Raw genomic sequence first — 16854 nt, forward strand, 5'->3', positions numbered from 1 at the left:
ATGGCCATGTGGGTGCAGGGGAGCACATCCCCTGCCATAGGAGTGTAAGGAACCCAGTGTGCCAGAGAGAAGAGAGCTAAACGTAGAGTGTGCTTCTTAGTCTAGGGGTAGATACATGCTTGCTAGCTTCTGATTGGTTCTTTCAAAGAATTCTGCTTTAGCAACATCCTTGGTATTGATTATATGCTTCACTGCTTTGTGATTGGTTATCTGTAAGTTGCCTGTCGTAGCAACGCCCATACATTTTTAAAGGTCATGGCTCTGTCCTTCTTTCCCCTGCCTAGCTGGGTTCTGTTCTAGGCCATTTTGTCTCTATGGTGCAGTCGGCAAGCTGTAGTCTATCCACATTTATAAGATCCTGTTATTCTTGGACTTCCCAGTCCTACTTTCCCTTCCATTGGTCTCATTCCTGACTACTTAGCTTCCTTCTGCCTCCTCAATATGAAACCCATCACTAAACTTATTGTAGATGTACTCCCTGATGAGGGTCAAAGGGAGAAAATGCCTTATTTGCCTTATTATCAGACACTAAAAAAAGTCCTAGAAAAAAAGATTTTTCTTTTACAAAATATGGTGAATCTCAGAACCAATTATTTTCGCTTCTGAACAAATCTGGAGCCCACCTCTATGGACTGTGCCGGACTTTATGACACCCAGTTTGATACCTTCCTTATCCCTGGCTTCATCTTACTGTCTTACTCTCATTTTCAGATTGTACCAGTTGCCTCATTCATTTTTCAAAAATGTATTAGAAACATCAATGATGAGAATCATTGATCAGCTGCCTCCTGCACGCCCCCTACTGGGGATGGGCCCGCAATGCAGGCATGTACCCTAGACTGGAATTGAACCCGGGACCCTTTGGTCCACAGGTTGATGCTCTATCCCAGCGGTTCTCAACCTGTGGGTCACAACCCCTTTGGCGGTTGAACGACCCTTTCACAGGTGTCACCTAAGACCATCCTGCATATCAGATATTTACATTATGATTCATAACAGTAGCAACATGACAGTTAAGAAGTAGCAACGAAAATAATTTTATGGTTGGGTCACAACATGAGGAACTGCATTTAAAGGGCCAGAAGGTTGAGAACCACTGCTCTATCCACTGAGCCAAACCGGCTAGGGCACCTCCTTAATTTTGAAGCTGTTATGTGCTACACAGAACTGTATAAGCTGCTACCAACAGTTTTTCAAGCAAGGCAAAGAAATTGATATATTCTCCAAATTATATTATCTCTAATTTCCACACCAGTGTGCTCTTCGTGTAAGAGTGGCGAGTAGAAGATAAGCTATCTTCCTCCTACAGCATGTCAGCAGACATTCACTCATCTCTTTCTCAATACCCCCTAATAAGTACTTGCTGTCATTTTTAGAAAAAGAGGTTATGGGTCAGTTTTTTAGATTAAAAAAAAAAAAGCATGCCAGTGCGAGTGCACAAACATACACACACACCCTTATACACTCCCTACCCCATGCTTACTATGTGATTAGAAAACACAGTACCTCCCAGCCACACAATTTATAAATAGATTGCCCTTAGCTCTTTTCAAACATATATTCTTTTTGCATTTTGCATATATTCTTTGGTGCATTTTCCTTACAAATTGTCTACATGTAATATAAATACTTCCCCCATACTTTGTGTATTATCATGTTAGGTATCAACAAGAAAAAGGACATTTTAGAAATTAAATGTAAAATTACTGTATATACAAAGACATTATTTTGATACGTTACAATCCAAGCATTACAATTAGCAAAGTCCCCCCTGACTGTGCTTCTCCTCAGCCCAGCTGCCTCCCAGAGTCACCCACTGTTATCAGTTTGATGCACATCCTTCTAGACCAGGGGTCCTCAAACTGCGGCCCACGGGCCACATGCAAATACAAATATTGTATTTGTTCCCGTTTTGTTTTTTACTTCAAAATAAGATATGTGCAGTGTGCATAGGAATTTGTTCATAGTTTTTTTTTAAACTATAGTCCGGCCCTCCAACGGTCTGAGGGACAGTGAACTGGCCCCCTGTTTAAAAAGTTTGAGGACCCCTGTTTTAGACTGTCAATGCTTTTACAAATATATACATGTGTCTATAGCAATACACTGGTTTTATAATGTGTGTCTGTGTTAAATGAATGGTGTGATGTAGGTGTTATGCTGCTTTATAACTTGCTTTTTTCACTTAACAGTATGTCTTAGAGCGCTTTTCCTGCTCCAAGGGAAGAGCTCTTTTCTGTGTTAACTTATACAGACAGCCTCCTCTAGCCACTAGTTTCTGGTCTTCCATCTTTTTTTACAAATGGGCACATGCTCCAGTGGATAGAGCATCAGTCTACAGACTGAAAGGTCCCGGGTTCGTATTCCCAGTCAAGGGCACATGCTAGGGTTTCAGGCTCGATCCCCAGTATGGGGTGTGCAGGCAGCTGATCAATGATTCTCATCATTAATGTTTCTATCTCTCTCTCCCTCTCTCTCCCTCTCTGAAATCAATAAAAATATATTAAAAAAGAAAATTATTTCCTGCCCTGGTTGGCATGGTACAGTGGTTAGAGCATCAGCCTGCACACCGAAGGGTCACAAGTTCAATTCCTCGTCAAGGGCATGTACCTGGGTTGCAGTTTCAATCCCTGGCCCAGTTGGGGCATGTGCAGGAGGCAACCAATAAATGTGTCTCTCTCACATCAATGTTTCCCTCCCTCTCTCCCTCCCTCCACACCTCCCTTTTACCTTCTCTAAAAAAAAATCAATGGAAAAAAATATCCTCTGGTGAGGATTAAAAGAAAAAAAAAGTTACTTCCTTTTCCATAGTTAACATTCCAGTGACCCCCTGCCAAAGCAACTTTGAAAAATAACTGTTACACCCTGGCCAGGTAGCTCCATTGGTTAGGGCATAGTCCCAATATGCCAAGGTTGTGATTTGATCCCTGATCAGGGCTCATACGTGAGTCAACCACTGAATGCATGAACAAGTGGAATGAAAAATTGATGTTTCTTTCTCTCTCCCTCTCCCTAAAACCAATCAATAAAAATATTTTTTAAATAAAATTTTTCTAACTCCTTTCTCTACATTTACTCCAATAACAATTTCCACTGTTAATAATGTAAGGACAGGAAAAAAAGGCTTTTCTTTTTCTTTGCTGTAGCCTTCCACAGTTTATGAGAAGCACCTGGTAATTAACCCCCAAGATTATTAGCTCCTCTGATTCAAACAGCCCTTCTGTTCAAACTGCAAGACAAGATAAGCTACTCTCAAGACTACATTTTGCATACCCCTCCTCCCTGCTGTTTTTACAGCTCAGGGATAATTTGCACCAAGGCGTCTCTAGTCAATGGAAAAGTTCCCTTTCCCTTCAAACAGGCCTCTTTTGAACTCTTCATAACTTTTGCCGTAAGCATGTTTTACAGGCTTGGGGGAAATACTGATAAGACAGCTCCCTAGGACAGTGATGGCGAACCTATGACACGCATGTCAGAGGTGACACTCGAACTCATTTTTTTGGTTGATTTTTCTTTGTTAAATGGCATTTAAATATATAAAATAAATATCAAAAATATAAATCTTTGTTTTACTATGGTTGCAAATATCAAAAAATTTCTATATATGACATGGCACCAAAGTTAGGATTTTTCAAAATGCTTACACGCCAAGCTCAAAAGGTTCGCCATCACTGCCCTAGGACATCTGCAGGTCTGTATCCTAAAAAAGCAAACACTAGATTTTCAAGACAACTCCTGGTATCTGCTCAACTTCAGCCCCAAATCCTCCTCCCTTCCTTGTCGCTTAGCAACAACCAGGCCTTAAAAGGAGAGGCTGCTCTTTGTTTCTTGCCCCTTACTGATTAGCAATACTTGGCCCTTTCCCTTCATGGAAAGTAAAATAAACTCCCTCTCTCTGCATCTATCTCTTCTCTCAGTTGTCAATTCTTTCAAGCCCACATCACCAGCCAAACCCTAACAAATAATGCATTACAAAACTTTCGAAAAAACTGTACACATATGCAAATGTATGTTATTTTCCTAAAAGGGACACTGACACTATTTATATTATTCTGTACCTTGCTTTGTTCTTGCAATGAAATTTAAATTTCTTTCAAAATTTTGATATTCTAAAATTGAATTGGGTTCCTAATATGAACTAAATTCCATGACTGTTATGGGGAGTGGTGGGTAGATAGACAGGATGTATCAGGAAAGCAGAGGTCATGGAAAAAGCCCCCCAACAAGTTAATAACCTGAAAGATTTAAAAATATATGAAAATTATTCTAATATTCATTCATCCATCTATATGATGAATTAAAAAGTATTTACACATCGATCACAGAACACAAGGGGTGTTCTGCTTGGGGTGTTCTAGTCAAGAACCAGACATGACAGTTAGGAGGTTTTATTTACTTGCAGCAAGTAAAGGAGGCTGGGATTCACATCCGAAGCGCTGTTTCCAGGAAGGAAGGCTTAGCCCTTGCTTATATATACTATTTGATTAATTACACATTGATTTCTTCTTTGAAGTTGGCTACACTTATCTTCTCAAGCTCCTCCTGTTTGCAGCTGCTTCTGCAAAATACTGTGCTACATTTTAACATTTAGCAAGAATAGCATTTAAGACCTTTGTCCTAACAATTTCATCGATTCGTTCAACAATTGAGTCAGGCCCCAGGAATGGAACCATGACCTCCTGGTTCATGGTCAGAAGCTCAACCACTGATCCACACAGGCCGGGCAAGATGCATCCTTTTGTAATTGTTCAGTGAGGGTTCTAGAATAGCTCCACAGAAGGAAAACACACACCTAGGATGCGCCCTTTGGTCTTTTCCCTGTTGTCGCTGCCTGCTGCCTGCAAGGTAGATGTGATGGCTGGAATTCCAGCATTTGTTGTAGACCACATGGATGCTAGACAAGAAAGGAAGAGCCCTGATTTCTATCCCATGAAGCCACCATGGCTTCATAGCTTCAGTCTGGACTACATACCCTTGAATTTCTTTACTTAGGGAAAATAAACCCTAATGTGGTTAAGCCATTGTAGTCAATCCCTGACAAAATGGCATCTCCTACTAAAATTCTTTTCTCATGTAAGGATTTGTGTGGAAGAGGCCAGAAGACACTGTCTTTGAAATTTCTTTAATTGCAAGGAATACCAAGTTATATACAGCTGCAAAATTTAGGGCAATCTCAGAATTTGCTAGAAATCATTGCTTTGTAAGGAATAACATGTTATAAAAATTTGTAAGTAAAAGCTAATCAGCTTAGATAAAGCCAAATCCTTGCAATTTTGTCAGTGGCTTGCAATTAGTGACTAATTTCTTCCTAGATGTATTACTGGTGTTCTAAGAAGGCATTTTCAAGGCACAGCACAGATTTTCTAGACCACAGGATGGAGCTTACAAAATATCCTGGTATTCAAATCATATATGCCCAAGATTTTAGGTTTCAGGATGTGTAGTCACTGAATTGTCAGGAGCTATCAAATATGAATCTGAGGTTAGAAATATCATAGGGGGGAAAAATACCATAGGGACCAAGCTGAATTCTTTCAGTGATCCACTATTAGTGTTGTGATTAAATAGTACAACATACATCAACTAAATCCCCACAATACTAACAAATAACATAGAAGATTAATGGAATAGTTTCAGGAATACTTTATTTTTTACCTATTTGATTTTAGAGAGAGAGGAAGGGAGGAAAACAGCGATTTATGGTTCCACTTGGTGATACATTCATTGGTTGATTCTTACAAGTGCCCTGACCAGGGATGAAATCTGCAACGTTGGCATATTGGAACAATGTTCTAACCAGCTGAGATACCTGGCTCAGGAATACTTGGAAAAGTAATAAAAATTGGGAAGAAGTATGCATCCAAACTGATCCAATATTTATTGATAACCTAACCTTCCCTTCCCTTCCCTTCCCTTCCCTTCCCCTCCCCTCCCCTCCCCTTCCTTCCCTTCCCCTTCCTTCCCTTCCCCTTCCTTCCCTTCCCCTTCCTTCCCTTCCCCTCCCCTTCCCTTCCCCTCCCCTCCCTCCCCTTCCCTTTCCCTCCCTTCCCTCCCCTCCCCTTCCCTTTCCCTCCCTTCCCCTCCCCTCCCCTTCCCTCCTTTCCCTTTCCTTCCCTTCCCTTCCATTGAGGATGCTAGGCATTTTTTCATCATCTTAACTTCCCAAACTCTTCTAACTCACAAACATTACATTTTATACTTAGGCTGACTTTGTTAAGGTCACAGGACTAGTAGATAAAGTCATTATTTCAACCTAGGGTGTACTGACTCTAACTTCAGTACTCTTTTTCACTGTGGCTATTTTTATAAAAACTTGAAAAAACATTTTTAATTGAACATAAAACTGGAGAGGAGTAAAGGGAATATTTGAGGGTACTCATGGGGGAATATTTCTAAAGAATATGAAAATGTTAAAGCTGAGGAAAATAAATTGTGCTCTGCCTGGGATAATAATCTGTTCCACTTACACATCCCACAAAAAAAAAAAAAAAAAAAAATCAAGAGCTTTGAGAGATCCTCCAGGGACCATCTGTCAGAAGATGTCCACTGTTCAGAACCTCTTCAGCCCATTTTTGCTTCCTCCCAGCTGCCCAGTGTACCCTGGGCTATACCCAGTGCAGCCCAGAGCCCCATCTTGGGGTGGGGAGGGTGTTCCCATTTCCTGGCTCTTTTCCATTTTGACTCCTCCATCGTCTCATTGTGAGACAGGCTAGTAAGCCAGGACAAGCAGAACAGGGAACCGGAGACCATTAAACAGCAGTTTGCAGTCATCTAGTAAATCCTATCTTCCCCAACCCAGGAGCACTCCTCCCCAACCAGAGGATAAATAGCTTAAATCGACCCACTAACCAGAAATCCTTGAGTGCCATCTGCTGACCACCCCCAAGGACAGATGACTTTAAGAGAATAAACCTCATTTTGGTGATCAGCATAAAACCTGAAGACTCTATTGAGGTCTTCCCCTAAACACCCAGGCTTTACAACTCCTCAGAACGAAGTCCAGGGCGCTCTCGCTCCCAGGAACACACCTGCACCTTCCCCACAGGCGTGCACCTCCCGAACTCCAAGGGCCCCCGCCGGGCTTACTCACAACCAGGGCAGCAATGGGCAATGCTAGTCCATCCCGGGGACCCCCCCGCCCCCCGCCCCCCAGGGGCCTTTTCTCTGGCTTCTTTACTGAGCAGAGCAGCCCAGCCAAGGCCATTCCCCAGCCCCCTCTCGGCTCACTGTCCCCTGAGGTCCGCCCGGACCCCCACTGTGAACGCCGAGAACCCACAACTCCGGGCGCTCGGGGCCAGGCCTTCCGGCAGCAGTCGCGCTGTCCTGCGCCCGCTCTTCCAGAGTCGCCCTCTCTTGGCAAAATGCTTTATTAATTGGGTTTACGAAAGACTCTTAGTGATAATGGCCTGCTTCTTTGACTCACTAGCAGGACGTTTACTGAGAGTGAGGCTAGATTTAACTTGTTCGCAGCCGGGACCTCTGTGCTTTGCCGCTCCTCAGCACTTTTCCACGCGGCTGCTTTTGTCAACATGGAACAGTATTTCTAACTGAAGGGGACACCGGCGGGAAGAGCATGAAGCACCTGGAGGGGGGCAGCTCTCGGGTTTGGTACCGGCTCAGGCCCGCCGAGCAGGGGGTTCGGGCTGGTAGTTTAGCAGCCTGGATTGGGTCTAACGGCCAAGTAACCCTTGGGCAGGTAGGAAGCGCCCTGATTTTTGTGTTTAACCCTCCAGACCTGGGATAGAATTTCAACCTCATCTTCGAGTGACGACGTTCTCTTTTCTCGGAAAAGGACAAAACGCAAGCCCAATTCCAAAGCAGAACGGGCTCTGCAGCTGCCGGCCTCAGGAACCGCCGGGTTCCAAATACGAGACCAGGCGGAGGCGGGAGAGCTGTGCCAACTCCCGGGACGCCTCCTTCCTCGCCCCCGAGGACCGTGACCGCCCACCGCCTCCCCGGGCTGTTCCCCGGGGCTCGCGCTCCCTGGACTCAGCAGCCCACAGGGCCGGCCACTCCGGCGGCGGCGGCCTGGGGCGAACGCTGGGAAGCTCCCCGAGGCCGCGGCGGTCCGAGCGGCTGTCCAAAGGCCCGCCCTGCCCGCCCTCGGCCTCGCGGTCTCCCCAGGCCTCAAGGGCCCGACCCTCCGACCCCGCCAAGTCCCCCCCCGCCGCCCCGCCACAGAGCCTGACAAGCAAGTACCCGGAAACCCGACAGAAGGGGTGGGAGCGGGCGCGGGGCGGGGCTGGAGAGACGTCATCTGAGCCCCACCCAGGGGCGTCCCCAGCCCCCCCCCCCGCCCTCCCGCCTCCCGCGGCGTTCCCCACCCCGCCCTTCACCACTTCCTCCCCGAGTCCCCGGACGCGCCGCACTGCGTCCCCAGGCTAAGTCCCCGGATGCTCGCCTCCCGCCTCCCTCCCTCGGCCCCGCCGTGGCCCCGCCCCACGCGGCTCTGCGTGCCACGTCACCGCTTCCGGTGCTTCCGGGGACGCAGCGGGCGATGACGTAGGGGGACTTGCCCTCTATATGAGGTTGGGGAGCGGCTGAGTCGGCCTTTTCCGCCCGCTCCCCCCTCCCCCCGAGCGCCGCTCCGGCTGCACCACGCTCGCGCCGAGCTCCGTGCTCCTGCTCAGGCAGCGCCTCCGTCTCCTTCCAGCCGCCATCATGATCATCTACCGGGACCTCATCAGCCGTGAGTCGTGCCTGCTTCCCCCTACTGCCGCGCAGGGGGTGGGGGCGCGGGTGGGGGCGGGGGAGGCGGGCGCCGCTGCTGTCTCGGGCCTAGCGGCTGCCGGCGGCCCCCCTAGGGGCGGGGAAGGTCGGCGCCTGGGGCGCGCGCCGGGTCTGGAGCGCCCGGGGAGGGTGCGGACCGCGTGCGGACCGCCAGCGCGGGAAATGGCGCCGGGCCTCCGGGCGCATCGTGACGGCAGGTTTGTGTGTCCGAGCAGATGATGAGATGTTCTCCGATATCTACAAGATCCGGGAGATCGCGGACGGGCTGTGCCTGGAGGTAGAGGGGAAGGTGAGTCGTCGGGCCGCGGCAGCAGGGAGGCGAGGCTGGGCAGGCTCGGGTTTCCGCCGCTCCCCCGCCCGAGATTGTGCAATTCTCTGCTCTGCCTCCTGGCGGAGGAGACTCTTTCCGGGCTCGGGTTTTTCTAGAAAAGTGGAGGCGGAGCTGAGCCTGGAAATAAATAGGTACGCCGCCTGGGCGCCCATGCGCCCCACGGCCTGCCCGGGCAGGTGGTCTGCGGTGTGGGATCATCAAGCCCTTTACTAGATCATTACCTCGGGAACCCACAGAAAACTTCCACTTGGTTGTAATAACCCCATTTTCATCCCAGTCAACAAAGTTTTAGAGTTAAGGTGTTTCAGGAATGGAGGGGTCATAATTTCCCCCAAAAATGTTTTCGTGGTTTTCAGCAAGAACCAAGAACATCTGGTGGGAAGGTGATGGATACATGAACTGCTGGTATATAAAACTTTTTGGATGAGTTCACGATCAAGAATGTCTTTTGCAACTAAACTATTATTTCTTGTGCAGATGGTCAGTAGGACAGAGGGTAACATTGATGACTCGCTTATTGGTGGAAATGCCTCCGCTGAAGGCCCTGAGGGCGAAGGTACCGAAAGCACAGTAGTCACTGGTGTTGACATTGTCATGAACCATCACTTGCAGGAAACCAGCTTCACAAAAGAAGCCTACAAGAAGTACATCAAAGATTACATGAAATCGTAAGTGGTATTGGCACACCCAGCGAATGTCTGGAACCTTATAGGATTTAGGGGTTGGGAAACGTTTGATTTCAGAGAGGAAGGGAGAAAGAGAAACATTAATGATAAGAGAGAATCATTGATTGGCTGTCTCCACAGCCTCTACTGGGGATGGAGCAGGCAACCTGGGCATTAAACCACAGATCCTGAGGTTGATGCTCAGCTGCTGACCCACACCGGCAGGGCATGGATTGGCTAACTTTGAGATTCTTCAGCAGCAGGCATACTTGTCGGTTTGGGGAGGTGTTATGGGAGGAAGGAAGAAGGAAATGGAAATGGTTGGAGAGAGAGATTATTGGTGGCTCCCAAATTCACCCCTACAAGTAAACTAACAGCATTCTGAAGCAAGTGGTATGGTTTTAGCTTTTTTAGAATAGTACTGTTTTGACATGTCCGGTGATCTAGTTACTTTGCTGTTGTTCTTGTTGTGTTTTTATTTTTGGATTTACTGAATAAAGTTATTTTGCTCAGAAGTCAGTAATTTAACCTATTAATGAAATGTTTTAGAATCAAAGGGAAGCTTGAAGAACAGAGACCAGAAAGAGTAAAGCCTTTCATGACAGGGGCTGCAGAACAAATCAAGCACATCCTTGCCAATTTCAAAAACTACCAGGTAAGTAAGATGCCTTAAATATTTGGGTCAAAGGATTATACAGTTTTAACTGTAAGGGCATAAAACTAGTTATTTGATTCAAGTCTTTGTAGTTAAATTGTGGGCTTTTGAGCAGTTTGAGTACTTCATAGATTCAATTCCAGTAGTGTAGGATGTAGGAAAAAAGCTTTCCCTATTCCCCAAGTCTTCTGATTTCAGAATCTCATTCCTACCCAGATGACATTTATTTCTTCTTTCATAAATTGCTTGTTAACCTCCTAGATCAGTGGTTCCGATGGTCTTAGGCGACCCCTGTGAAAGGGTCGTTCGACCCCCAAAGGGGTCTCGACGCACAGGTTGAGAACCACTGTCCTAGATGATCTTCCAGTTTTCTCTTTAAAATTCAGTGGGTTTCATTGCAACTGGAGCTTTGTCTGTATTGAGGGACTTCGCTGACTTCCCTTCTAAGACTTAGGAATCTGGTTGTTTGATTTTCCTGGCTTTGACACACACACACACACACACACACACACACACACACACACACACACACACTGACCTTAAGATTCTTTCCCCTAAAGTATTCTTGTATTTCTCTGTATTAGTGCTTTCGTCAGGTGACCAGATGTTTGATTAGTGAGCATTTTCTTCATAGGTTTCTGAGCCTTGGTTGCTGAACTTCTCATGGTGTTGTGGGTCATTTCAGTTTGTTTTGATAAGGCACATCTATATATAATGGTCTAATTCTAGATGTTTGTTTTTTGCTTCCTAAGTTCTTTATTGGTGAAAACATGAATCCAGATGGCATGGTTGCTCTGCTGGACTACCGTGAGGATGGTGTGACCCCATATATGATTTTCTTTAAGGATGGTTTAGAAATGGAAAAATGTGTAAGTATACAGAAGTGGATCAAAATCATGTAAAATGGAGACATTTTTTAACACTAAGTTTGTTTATTTTGTTTGGTCCTCACCGAAGGATATTTTTCCATTGATTTTTAGAGTGGAAGGGAGTGGGAGAGACAGAGAAACATCTGAGAGAAATGGACACATCAATTGGTTGCTTCCTGCAGATGCACCAGAATCGAACCCAGGATCCTTCCAGGGGCCGATGCTCTATCCACTGAGCCAAATTGGCTAGGGCTATAACAGTCCTTTTAAAATATGGGAACATGTCTTGTTTCTCTTCAGGAATCTAAAGAGGACTTCATATAAAAGAATTTCATGTTGTAGAATCCTTATCATCTACAGAAAACTTATATATCAAAATTCTTTTAATTTGAGTTTGCTGATAATTGATAATCATTGAAAGTATTGATGTAATTAGCTTTCAGTAAATTCTGATACGCAAATTGATTTAGTAAAATTAATTAAATGAATGCTATTCAAGGAGCTTCTGGAAACAATGCAGAAGTGAAGGCATTTATTATGATTATCTTCACATTGAGATAAATTAGGAACAAAGTAAAGTTAAAGCTACACTAAACAAGTTTAGAGGCAACAATACAGCATCTTAGAGCAGACTGGCCACAGGAATTATTCAGAATATCTGGGGTTTTTGTAGGTAAAACTGTGTGTGAGTGGGACTTTATTAAAAATGTGTCTTTTCTGAAAAATATGCTATTTCTGATTTGGTAAGGATGGTTCTGCATCCACTGATAGACCTTGAACAACCTGTTGTTCTTGTGGTTTGCACTGGGATGCGAAAGAAAAATATCCCTGCGCTTTCTGTCTGTCTTTGTGGCGGCCCAGATTGAATAAGGGACTACATCTGCAGGCTAGATATGTTAAGTGCTTTCATATTGGAAAAAGGTGCTAATGTAATTTTCCTTGTTTTTACAGTAACAAATTGGGCAGTTTGGCTCCATCACCTGTCATCGTAACTGGCTGCTGCTTTTCATCCACACACCAAGACTAGGACAAATGGGACTGATGTTATCTTGAGCTCTTCATTTATTTTGACCTTGATTCATTTGGAGCGGAGGCATTGTTTTTAAGAAAAAAGATGTCATGTAGGTTGTCTAAAAATAAAATGCATTTAAATTCATTTGAGAGAATGCTTCTTAGTTTAATACATTTTAAAATCTATCCTGTATAGTGTTCCTGGAGAAGCTAGAGCCTGGTTGTAGACCACTACTCTAAGGCATATAGACTGTCTTCAGATAACTTCTACAGTGGAAACTACTACTGAGACTGAAGGAAAAAAAACAAGAATCAAAAGTCTTAATTCTGAGTTGAAGTAAAGGGAAAGACCATGCTCACATCAGAATCAACATTTGAAGTGGATTCCTTAGACATTTCATCACCTACAAACAAGTAGTTAACTGGAAGAGATTACCAAAAGAATAAAGAGACTAATACAGCCGGAAGCAAAGGATTGTCTGAGCTTATTTATCATGTCAAGTTAGAACCAAGGTCTATAGAAATCTAGGTCTCCTGGAACTGTTGCAAGCTTTTGTCAGATTTCATGAAATGGGGTTGGCAAATTTTGTGTGACTACGGTGGCTGTTTTTAATGGGGAAAGTCGGTAGTTTGTAGGATATGAAGTCGAATTTGGTGTTCAGCTTTATCAGGACATTGCCATGATCACTTGTTTATAGATGGCTCTGGGCACTGCAAGAGCAAAGATGAGTGACAGGCCTATGTGGCCTAAAAAGTGTGTGGACATCTGCAGGAAAGGTTTGCTGGCCCCTACTTTTAAAGGTGAGGGTTTAGATGGAATGTGGTTTGGCTGATGAGCAGAGGAAAAAGGAACTTGCATCATTGTATCTGAATAAGGCTGTGGGTTTGGGATAAAAATGCATCTGATCTGGAACATTTACTGTCTTATGGTTGCAGTGCAGATGCAAGAAGAAAGGTCCTTACCCTTTCTGATTATGGCCCCCATGATTGAATGGGGGAATACAGTGAAAAAGCATGCAGTTTTTACAGTTCAGAAGTTACCTTGTCAACAACTGGAAAGCCTGTTTTAATCCAAAGAAAAATGTAAAATGCAAGTTCAAGAGAAGCTGGGAAATTACTCCCCTACACCTTTGCCTTAGGTTAAAACTAAAGCTGAACCAATGATTTTTTTTTTTTTAAACCTGGCCCTATGACATGAGCCTAGGATAAACCCAGTGATTTGGCAATCTGGAATTTTCCCTAGTGACTTCAAAGATGTGTGGATCACAATTTGAGATGTGTTAATTGGATTGACAAGGCCCACTGGTGAAGCAAACCAAATACTGGCAACTTGGTGGCACAGAATTTAAGCATTCTGATTTCTGACATTAAAACAGCAAGTGCCAGACAATCTACCCCCTAGTGGTCAGAAATGAGGACAACTCAAGTAGTGGTAGAGGTCTTGTGGTAACACCTGAAGTGAGTTGGTGAGCTAGCCATGGAAAAGCTGGAAGGACAAGAATAGCAATGCAAAGATTGGGTAGGAAGGGAAGAGTTCAGATGGTTGGCTAAGAAGGCTAATTTTATATCTTCTAGTTACTCTCAGTGGTGTGCACTTTGTATACATTAGAAGGTGTATATTTTGTCATTGATACGTAGTACAGACATGCTGCTAGTGGCCTCTGGGGGGGTAGGCTGTTAAATTATGGAGAACTATTCAATGGAGAAAGGACTGGTTTTTACAGTGTTGTCTAGGAAAGCCTTTGTAATATACTTGAGAGCAAGCATTCCAGGCAAATAGCAAATGCAGTCTAAAGTGGAGTGTGTTTGGCATGTTCTGGGGATAAGGTGGCAAAAGAAGAGTTATGGAGAAGTGAATGTACAGGGAAAGAAACCAGATGATGCAGGAAAGCCATAGACAGGGTGGCTTTGAGCAAAAGGGTGACACCATCTGACCTGAAAGATCATGTTATGGCTGCTGGGTAGTAGGTAAAAGCAGAGAACAAGGGTATATCAATATTTTTAAAAATTAAATATGTGTATATATTTTTATAAACAATTTATTTTTAATATATTTGATTTCAGAGGGAGAGGGAGAAACATCAGTGATGAGAGAATCATTGATCAGCTTCCTCCTGCACACCCCACACCAGAGATAGAGCCCACAACCTGGGCATGTGCCCTGACCAGGAATTGAATGGTGATCTCCTGGTTCATAGGTCAACACTCAACCACTGAACCATGCCAGCCAGGCAAGATTTTAGGTGAGATGATAATAGTTTCCTCTGGGATGGTAGTTGTGAAAGTCCTTGGAAATTAACAGAATTTGCCCAGGTGTTGAATGAGGAGGGAGAGCACCCAGAAGAAAGGAGTAGACATTGAGATGGGAGGAAAATGGGGATGAGAAACCTAGAGTATTTTTTAAAGAATATTTTTAGAGAAAGGGAAATACCAAAGTGAGAGCGGGACATCCATGGGCCACCTCTTGCCAGGGATTGAACCTACAACCGGGACATGTGTCCTGACCAGGAATAGAACCAACATCCTTTTGGTGCATGGGATGATGCCCAACCAACTGACCCACACTGGCCAGGGCAAGGTGCCTGGTTCTTTTCGCTGTTAATCCTTACCCAAAGATATTTTTCCCATTGGTTTTTAGAGAGTGGAAGGGAAGAAGGGGGCGGGGGGGGGCAGGAGAGAGAGATCGATGTAAGAAAGACACTTCAATTGCTTGCCTCCCGCGTGCACATCGACTGAGGCCAGGTATTGAACCTGTAACCCTTCCGTGCATGAGCAGATGCTCTAACCACTGGGTACACCGGCCAAAGTAAATGCCAGATTCTTTATGCAAATGAATTGAGTAGGCAGACATATTTGTCATGGGAGGATAGTGGAGAGGTCTAAGCTGAGACTTTCAGATCCTGAAGATTTCAATACATGACTTTTTTTTTTTTCCGATACACGACTCTTGAAGCCAGGACACTGAGTGAGATTACCTAGAGAGTGAGAATGTTCTTGGCCCTCCTACTTAAAGATTGGTCAGCATGATGAACCAGCAAAGGTGATTAGGAAACTGCCCCTGAAATAGGAAAACCAAGAGTGGCCTTCTGGAAGTCTAATGGACAAAGTGTTTTAGGAAGGAAAAAGCAATCAACAAGGTTATCTGTTTGAACTGGTCAAGTAAGATGGTAAGTTTTTTTTTAAAAAAGTGTTTAGTAGGAAAGAAAGCCTGATTAAAATAGGCTCAAGAGAACAGCAAATTCACAGGCAGCATATCGCCCGTGAAATGTCATGATGCAAGTACTTTTTAAAAAACATTTTTATTGATTTCACAGAGGAAGGGAGAGATAGAAACATCAATGATGAGAGAATCATTGATCAGCTGCTTCCTGCATGCCCCCCATTGGGGATGGAGCCCACAACCCAGGCATGTGCCCTTGATTGGAATCGAACCCGGGACCCTTCAGTCCCCAGGCTGACGCTCTATCCATTGAGCCAAACCAGACAGGGCATGCAAGTACTTTTTAAAAAACATTTTTATTGATTTCACAGAGGAAGGGAGAGAGAGAAACATCAATGATGAGAGAATCATTGATCAGCTGCTTCCTGCATGCCCCCCATTGGGGATGGAGCCCACAACCCAGGCATGTGCCCTTGATTGGAATCGAACCCGGGACCCTTCAGTCCCCAGGCTGACGCTCTATCCATTGAGCCAAACCAGCCAGGGCATGCAAGTACTTTTTATTAATGTGCATCTGCTTCATTAATAGGTGTGTGAATGACTCACTTGAATCACATTTTCCTTAAGGTCTATTTATATCACCAGTAACTGTGCTTGTGAATTCCATCATCTGCCCTGCAGGGTTAAGCAACTGCTAACAATGACAATAATGGTAAAATTGCAAGAAACAGCAAAAGCCTCAACCAACTGGAAAAAACCCTGATAATGGCATCTTAAATCTGAGCATCTGTGTGCATGTGCATGACCTTGGCTGGGAGAATTCTCAGTAAAATGGAATTCAAACCAGGAGAACTTGAATTAATAAAGACCACATTTTGGTGATCAGTAATTTACACTTAGTAGGTTACTTCTACACAATCTAACTATATGGTGAAAGTAAGGCTAATGGCCCATTGGTGGGCTACAAACCTATTTCTGAAAAAAAGCTTCAGCTTTGTAGAATTAGCACATGTTTACAGAGCCTGCCCATAAGAACTGAGAGCCCAATTTGATGGTTTTGTATAAATTTATGATTCTCTGGAGCTATCTATGAGCCCTACTTGGAAATCATTGGATTGAAAAACTTGAAAAAAAATTTTTTTAAATATATTTTATTGATTTTTTAACAGCGAGGAAGGGAGAGGGATAGAGAGTTAGAAACATCGATGGGAGAGAAACATTCATCAGCTGCCTCCCACACACCCCCCACTGGGGATGCACCCGCAACCAAGGTACATGCCCTTGCCTGGAATCGAACCTGGGACCCTTCAGTCCGCAGGCCAACGCTCTATCCACTGAGCCAAACCGGTTAGGGCAATTTTTTTGTTGTTGTTTTGCTTGCTTATACATTCATTGGTTGATTCTTGTATGTGCCCTGACTGGGAATTGAATCTGCA

At 44.5% G+C, this 16854-nt stretch overlaps 2 protein-coding genes and 1 non-coding gene across 3 annotated transcripts; all 3 read left to right on the plus strand.

Moving 5' to 3' along the window:
- Positions 1-7544: 7544 nt before the first annotated feature.
- LOC132228373 (basic proline-rich protein-like) lies at positions 7545-8301 on the plus strand. The gene is made up of 2 exons (XM_059684668.1): positions 7545-7693; positions 7790-8301. Exons 1-2 carry the CDS (start codon positions 7571-7573, stop codon positions 8183-8185), a joined length of 519 nt encoding a protein of 172 aa, XP_059540651.1. The 5' UTR covers positions 7545-7570; the 3' UTR covers positions 8186-8301.
- Positions 8302-8516: 215 nt separating this feature from the next.
- On the plus strand, positions 8517-15432 carry TPT1 (tumor protein, translationally-controlled 1). The gene is made up of 6 exons (XM_059684666.1): positions 8517-8686; positions 8943-9016; positions 9536-9726; positions 10273-10378; positions 11131-11247; positions 12199-15432. The coding sequence occupies exons 1-6, from the start codon at positions 8659-8661 to the stop codon at positions 12199-12201; spliced, it is 519 nt and encodes a 172-aa protein (XP_059540649.1). The 5' UTR covers positions 8517-8658; the 3' UTR covers positions 12202-15432.
- LOC132228992 (small nucleolar RNA SNORA31) lies at positions 12003-12129 on the plus strand. The gene has a single exon (XR_009451576.1). It is a non-coding gene; the product is annotated as a small nucleolar RNA SNORA31 (small nucleolar RNA).
- Positions 15433-16854: the final 1422 nt, after the last annotated feature.

The sequence above is a fragment of the Myotis daubentonii genome, chromosome 2, assembly GCF_963259705.1.
Source record: "Myotis daubentonii chromosome 2, mMyoDau2.1, whole genome shotgun sequence".
NCBI lineage: Eukaryota > Metazoa > Chordata > Mammalia > Chiroptera > Vespertilionidae > Myotis > Myotis daubentonii.